The following is a 7,735-nucleotide window of genomic DNA, read 5'->3' as shown; positions in this document are numbered from 1 at the left end:
TCACGCTTTTGGCAGAAGCAGCCGCTTCCAAGCACCTTTTATGCTTCACCCAACAGAATCGACACACTGGCCGCTACGCTTTGCTTCACGTTTAAAGCGCTGAAGCGAGCGCTTTTCACAACACTGCCTTACCCTACCTTGTGAAGGTAGAAATGCCGTTTCTGATAGATCATCGGCTCAAAGAATGCAAGTAAAGAGAAGAATCCATGTAAAGAAAAGCAGTAACTATAGCCAAACAATATAAGATAACCGAATTAAAAGAAATGATAGGTAATATTAGACATCTAAGAATAGGAAATACGAGAATATGTCAGTGCTACAAGTATAAGAAAACAATATAGATATGAAAAAGAATAACACTCGATTACTCAATAACCTACTACCCTAATCCTCGACCTCTACTCTCTCCTATCTAGGATCATGTCCTCGGGCTTAAGATGTGCCATGTCTGGCCTAATCACCTCTCCCCAATACTTTTTCTGCCTGCGTTTACCTTTCCTTGGCCCCACTATAGCCGACCTCTCACACCTGCTCATCGTGGCATCTGTGCGTCTCCTTTTCTCATGCCCGAGTCATTTTAGCTTCGTTTCCCGCATCTTGTCCACAACGGGGATCACTCCCACTTTGTCCCGAATAACTTCATTCCCAATCATATCTTTCTTATTAGGTCCACACATCCATTTCAGCATTCTCATTTTCGCTACATTCATCTTCTGCACATGAGAGGTCTTAACTGACCAACACTGTGCCCATATAACAGTCGGTCTAATAACTACTCTCTAGAACTTGCCTTTAAGCTTCAGTGGTACTTTCTTATCACACATGATGCCGGATACAAGCCTTCATTTCATCTACCCGCTCCAATACGGTGTCTGGCATCATCTTCAATCTCTCTATTTCTTTGGATAATAGACTCAAGATACTTGAAACTTCCTTTTTGGGATGACTTGTGTATCCAGCCTCACTTCTATGTTAGCCTCTTGAGTCACGTCATTGAACTTGCACTCCATGTAGTTTGTCTTAGTCCTGCTTAATCTGAAGCCTTTATATTCCAAAGTGTGCCTCCAAACCTCCAGCCTAGTGTTAACACCGCCTCGTGTCTTGTTAATGAGAACTATGTCATCTGCAATTAACATGTACCAAGGTACCTCCCCTTGAATGTGTTTGAATGTGTTGTGTCAGCTCATCCATCACCATGACGAATAAGAACTGGAATCCATCATCATGGAGAATAAGAACATGCTGAGGCATCATGACTGATACATGTGCAACCCCATCATGACTGAGAAGTAGTCTTCTTCTACTGTCCTTACCCGGGTCTTAGCTCCATGTACATGTCCTTAATTGCTCTTGTATATGCGATTGATATTCCTCTAACCTCCAAACATAGTCTTTTGTAAATCGATGAATACCATATGTAAGTCCCTCTTCCTCTCCTTATACTGCTCCACTAATCCCCTAACAAGAAGAATGGCTTCTGTAGTTGATCGCCCCGGCATGAATCCAAACTGGTTCTTAGAAATAACTACACCCTCGTCTCTACCAACCTCTCCCAGCTCTTCATAGTGTGGCTTAATAGCTTGATACTCTTATAGATGTAATTTTGAATATCACCCTTGTTCTTGTATAACGGAATCATTGTACTCCACCTCCTTGGGAATTTTTGCCGTCCTAAGATTGTCATTAAACAACACATTAAGTCACTCCAAACACATTAATAACAAAGAACAGAACAAGAAATAGAATATAACAGAACAAGAACGATAGAGCCTGGTTTTGTAGTCCGGGATTTTCAGTAGCCAGAAACAGTGAAGCTCGTCGCAAGCCGCCCGAAGTTATTGGACCACGTTGTAACTGAAGATGTTCTAGTCACGGATAAATATATTTTTCCATACACTTCATTAATATTCAACATGCCAGATAAATTTACTGTTTGTGTCATCCTTCACAATATAAGTTCATGGCTGGTAAGGCGCATGCCTTAACCGTCCTAATGCTTACACTGAGATGCGAAGCCTAAGTGAGGGGAATCGCGCGCTAATCTTGTGCCACATATAGTTTCTGGGTTTAAGCATTTCTCAAAAAAAGCTTCTGACAATGCTGGTGTCTTTCACCATTCAACACACATTGCTATTCACATGCCACTTTGCCAAATCATCAACAAACCATTAGCTTTCTCAGTGAACAGTTATCTGTTTCTTGCAAACAGAGCTTGACTCTTCGATTTGGAATTCCAAACTCATGTTGTTGCACCAGCTGAGTATGAGTGGCATGCTGAAAGCTAAGAGTATTAATGCAATTATAGGGTACCATGTTCTAGATTCTATTATATTTTACTTTTATCATAATAGAGAGCTCAGTATTAAGTGAAGAAAATAGAAGAGATGAAGTCCGTAGGTATGTTTATTTATTTACAAATGTTCCCTATTTCTGATCGCGGATTGTCTGATGTTCTGTATAGGAGACCTCATGTATGTTCATAATCAGTCCATCATAAGATTTATTTTCTTCCCTTTCCTCCTTTCACGCTCTCTTATTTTCATCCGTCTTTTTGTTTACTGTTTGATATTTCTTTTCTGTTTTGTGTTGAATATAAGAGCTTGTGACTCTTAATCTTCACTTATTAATATGATCTTTGTCTATAAAAGTAATGAGTGTTTTTTGGCTCCAGAATATTCAAAGTATGAGTTCATTTTTTGTGTATTTGTCTGCAGATTATGTTAGATGTGCCTTTATATGGGAGAATTGCCACACTTGAGCTTTTCCGTCCTAATGTGAGTTGACATCCTTTGATTAAGTAGCTCATTATTATCCTGCTAAATGTATTGGACACAAAAAGGTTTCTTTTAGCCACGTGTGGTTTATCATATTTTCTGGTTATCTTGGCAGGGTGACACACAAGATCTTCTCTTCATCACAACTGAGCGACATGAATATTGTGTCCTTCAGTGGGATGCTGAGGCACATGAAGTTATCACAAGGTTAGCCTGCAAAACTGTGTTTCGTACTTGTGGGTTGCATGCATGAATCTCGGTACAGTATACTTCATCTTTATATCCATTTTATTGAAGCCTTCAAAGGCAATTTGCTTGGTCCCGTAGAAAACTTAGTCAAAGTAGCCAACAAAAGGTTGTTGTTTATTCATGAAACCTTCTTGAAAATTGAATCTAGGAGTTATTCTAGCTTCTATATGCCTTGTGTTATTGCCACTAGTTGAAGGTTTTCTTTTATTTATTTTCTTTTAAATATTCCCGGTAGAAAGTTTTCCTCTATCATTTGCTTCACTCCATATCTTTTGTAGTCAGTGAATTTAATTTGCTTCTCAAATTGTTTCTTTGATTGGTAATTTCTTCTCAAATTCAAAACTTCTCCTCTTTGTGGTGTTCTTACTGCTTTTATTTGCAGAACAAAGGGAGATGTCTCAGATCAAACAGGCCATCCCACGGATAATGGTCAGGTATTCTTTTCCAAATGCCCTTAAATATAATTGTAATTTAAAGGAACAAACTGATTGATTTCTCGTTTCGTCAATGAGATTATCTATATATCAAGACCCTATTTACCCCTTACTCTTTTTCTTTCTTTTGGTAGATTGGTATAATTGATCCGGACTGCAGATTGATTGGACTGCATCTCTATGATGGATTGTTTAAGGTACCATCCTTACTAGACTCGAAAAAACTTGGGTACTTTGGTCTTCGTTTCATAGGGTGTAGTGTTTGCTGGATTAGATTTTGTGGTGGTATCTTTTTGTTTGTAAAAGATTCACCTGGGCTTCACTGTCAACAGGTTATTCCCTTTGGTGAGGAAGGCAAACTGAAGGAAGCTTTTAGCATCTGGTATCCTCAGATTTACCTTTACAAGATTGTGAAGATAACTTATCTACTATTATCTCCTAAAATTAAGTAACGTCCTCTATTTGTTGTTAAATATTCTCAAGTCGTTGGGCCAGTTTACTTTTCCTAACCTCAACCAATGCGCCTACTCAGGATCTACCTGCCTAATTGTGAAATACTCCATTCTAATGTTAAATAATGATGGACGAGGCCTGTGGGGTTGATATGGCGGAGCAGGGCTGCTATATTTCTGTGAGCAAAACCTCGATTAAACACCAAGAAAATAGTGAAATATACTTTGAACTATGAGATCAATGCTTAATACGCGAAAACAATCCAGATTAGGACCTCAGCAGGACAACTTGTAGATTTCAAATGTTAACTGCAGATCAACTCATAGAGATTTTTGTTCATGGATGTGCTGGCATTCCAAAATTCACTTTTCCTGTATCATACGTTGTTATTCTGTTTAGCTTACCTACTTGAAGCTGTAGATGAAAAGTTACAAGGACTACTGGACTGCTCTTTCCTCAGTTTTTTAAAATTTGTTGTGCTGCACTTCGAGTTCTCTTTCTTTAACGTTTCCTTTTTGAGGCGAAGAAAGTGAAATTCTTTCTGGACTGTATCATTTTATACGGTGAAGGGCTTTAAATACACCCGATGTGACCTCATTTTGTGTATCAACCAACCTACATATCTCTTGGTAGTGACCGTGTATGTAAATTATGCTTCTAAGAAGTATATCCTATTCTCTATGTAGGAGGATTGCTGAATAGTCGTGGTTCCGACTCTGTCTCACCTGGGATCTCATGATGTTGATCATGGGAGCTATTCTTCTTTGACTGATAGTTCATTATTTTGTGGTTTTTGTCAGGTTTGAGCCTCAAGCTTTGGATCTAAAATTCTTGTATGGTTGCCAAAACCCTACAATTGTTGTTCTATATCAGGTCTGTCATTTCAAATAATAATATAGTCATGATACATACGTTACCATTTTAATTCTTTGCTAATTTAGGTAAAAGATTTTTTCATTTCATCGGGAAATTTAATTAGTGCCTAAAATTCTTCGATATGTCGTTAGCACTTAGTTTATGCAATGACATTGTGCACTTTGTTTATTCCCTTCTTTTTTAAGAATAAATAAATTTGGCGGGTGTGGGTGGGGAGGGGATTTCAACCCATCTAAGCCCCATTTGTGGTTACACTGGGTGTGCTGTTGTAGGGGGTTTTAACCCACCAAGGGGATTCATTTGCCCAACTGCCATGGTGGTGTCTTCTTTCTGAGGTTAATTACTTGATTCTGATGCTTGTTTACTGTGACGCTTCAGCTGTTAATGATACTTACCCAATTGGACGTGGCTTACATGTATAATTTACTAATTTTCTTTGTGTTCTTATACAACCGGCATTTCCACTAGCGTATTTGGCCTAAATAAACATTTTAAAACCTGTTAATTAATTGTTATCAATGAAGCTGTTAATTAAATACTGAATGAGATATTGTCTTACTAATATTTTGTTTGTTCATTCAAGTCTATAAGAACATATGGGCAAGTTGATGCTTATCGGTATTTGCTTGGGGATCGTATTGGGGGTCTTCACCTACTTGTAATCACTCATGAAAAGAAGAAGTGAGTCAGCTTTTTCTGCACTTTGTCTTTTCTACTTTTGCTGAGTTGCTGTTAAATGCATCTTTGCTTAGTTGCTGGGAATAAAATGTTTAATACGGACATATTCTTTTCTTTCCAGAGTTACCAGAGTCACAATCAATCATTTGGAAGAAACTTCTATTGCAACAACCATTTCATATCTATGTCTCTTTTGTCTATATTGGCTCAAGCTATGGAGATTCACAGGTACTTTAAACTGTTACCTTAAAATTTAAGCTAATGTGAAAGTTTATCCTTAAGTAAGATTGCTTGATTTGTCTTGTGGTTTAAAAGGAATTTATACATATATATACGCACACACACCTCCTTTCTATATGTGATTCCCTGAATTGAATTATAATTGTGCCTTTTATTTTGGCGAGATAGGTATATTAATGATATGCCATTACATAACAACAATTAAGCCTCAAACCATAGCTAGTTGAGGCCGTTTTTGATGAATTATCAGTGTCCATTTCACTTCATTTATACCCCCACCTTTCAGTATTCTATGAATCAGGTCCTTTAACCTTGGCGCTATCTGCAATTTCTACTCCCATACAAATATCTTAACATCTAGCAAATATTGGACAAATGGGAGCATATCAACAAAACTAAGACTTAATCTGGACTTGTTGGTATTGTTTATGTTAGGATCGGGAATTCGGGTAGTGCGGAATTTAGCCAAACAACGGTATAATGACAATAACAAAGACAATGGAAGTTGATAATAACGTCAATTAAAGATTATAAAGAAGACACAAATTTAACGTGGTTCGTTCAAGGTGACCTACGTTCACAAGCGGAAAGGAGCAATTTCACTATACCAACAAGAGTACAAAAGAGAGTACAAAATTAGAGTAAATACTCTAATTAATCCCAAATACCCCAAGAGAATAACTTCACAAGATCACTCCAAAGAAAGGGTTCACACAAGTGTTCCCAACACTCACTCTCTTACAAAATACTCTATAATGAAATAAAGGAGGAGAAAGAAAGACAATAGTGAAAAGCTCTTGAATTGGTGTGTTTGCAAATGTGGAGAAACTCCTCTATTTATAGCAAGAAATCCTTGGCCTAATAATGGATATTATGTCATAGCAAATGTCATGATCCACAAATTTGTTATAATGGATATTATGTCATGGCAAATGTCATGAACCACAAATTTGTTATAATGGATATTATGTCATGGCAAATGTCATGAAAATTTGGCCATATTACAAATCTCCACCTTGGCCTAATTTCGGCTTATAGTAAATTTGCTCCACCTTCTCCGCAAAAACCCCAATGGGCAAATTCATTCTTCATAAATGCCAATCAAGCTCAAAGCTTGAACTTGGATACTGGAAGAGGTTTTGTGAACATGTCAGCAGGATTGTCTCTAGCGTTAATCTTCTGAACAGAGACTTTTCTTTCAGCAATGGTTTCTCGGATGAAATGATACTTTATATCAATGTGTTTCGTCCTCTCATGATACATTTGATCTTTAGTCAAGTGAATGGCACTTTGACTATCACAGAAAATGGTAATACCACCTTGGTGTAAACTGAGTTCCGCAAATAGACCCTTCAACCATAAAGCTTCTTTGATCGCCTCGGTCACTGCCATATATTATGCTTCGGTAGTAGATAAAGCTACTACATGTTGTAATATAGCTTTCCAACTAATAGCGCAACCGCCGATGCAAAATACATAGCCTGTCAGTGATCTTCTTTTATCAAGATTACCTGCATAATCTCAGTCTACAAAAACAACCAAAGTGTTAGTATTTCTCCCAAACTCCAAACATGTGTTTGAAGTACCTCGCAAGTATCTGAGAATCCATTTCACAGCATGCCAATGTGCTTTACCAGGGCAAGCCATATACCAGCTTACCATGCTCACTGCTTGTGAAATGTCTGGACGTGTACAAACCATTGCATACATAATACTGCCGACTGCACCGGAATAAGGAACTTGTGCCATGTACCTCTCTTCTTCCTCTGACTGCGGGAACTGAGCAGCTGATAACTTAAAATGAGCAGCAAGATGGGTACTAACTGGTTTAGCATCTTTCATGCCAAACCTCTCCAAGTACTTCTTCTGGGTCAGAAATAGCCTGTTGGCTTTTCGATCTCTTTTGATCTCCATGCCAAAGATTTTCTTAGCTGCTCCCAAATCTTTCATCTCAAATTCACTTTTCAGCTGACTTTTCAAATTGTGAATTTCTGTTAAATCCTTAGCAGCAATGAGCATGTCATCAACATA

The 7,735-nt window shown here is 37.9% G+C and overlaps 1 protein-coding gene across 1 annotated transcript; it reads left to right on the top strand.

The window, feature by feature from the left end:
- Positions 1-2,711: 2,711 nt before the first annotated feature.
- Positions 2,712-4,896, top strand: LOC107773053 (DNA damage-binding protein 1-like). Its single transcript, XM_075247365.1, has 7 exons — positions 2,712-2,774; positions 2,890-2,981; positions 3,413-3,452; positions 3,592-3,654; positions 3,790-3,839; positions 4,711-4,783; positions 4,852-4,896. The coding sequence occupies exons 1-7, from the start codon at positions 2,718-2,720 to the stop codon at positions 4,894-4,896; spliced, it is 420 nt and encodes a 139-aa protein (XP_075103466.1). The 5' UTR covers positions 2,712-2,717.
- The last annotated feature ends 2,839 nt before the right edge of the window (positions 4,897-7,735 follow it).

The sequence above is a fragment of the Nicotiana tabacum genome, chromosome 24, assembly GCF_000715075.1.
Source record: "Nicotiana tabacum cultivar K326 chromosome 24, ASM71507v2, whole genome shotgun sequence".
Classification (NCBI taxonomy): Eukaryota; Viridiplantae; Streptophyta; class Magnoliopsida; order Solanales; family Solanaceae; genus Nicotiana; species Nicotiana tabacum.
Note: the sequence above shows the minus strand (reverse complement) of the source record. Positions and strands in the feature narration are given on the sequence as shown.

Excerpts from the sequence above, each read along its gene's own strand:
- LOC107773053 (XM_075247365.1), top strand. The coding sequence starts at position 2,718 with ATGTTAGATGTGCCTTTATATGGGAGAATTGCCACACTTGAGCTTTTC. Across the intron at positions 2,982-3,412 it reads GCACATGAAGTTATCACAAG|GGAGATGTCTCAGATCAAAC; the intron begins GTTAGCCTGCAA and ends TGCAGAACAAAG. Across the intron at positions 3,453-3,591 it reads AGGCCATCCCACGGATAATG|ATTGGTATAATTGATCCGGA; the intron begins GTCAGGTATTCT and ends TTCTTTTGGTAG.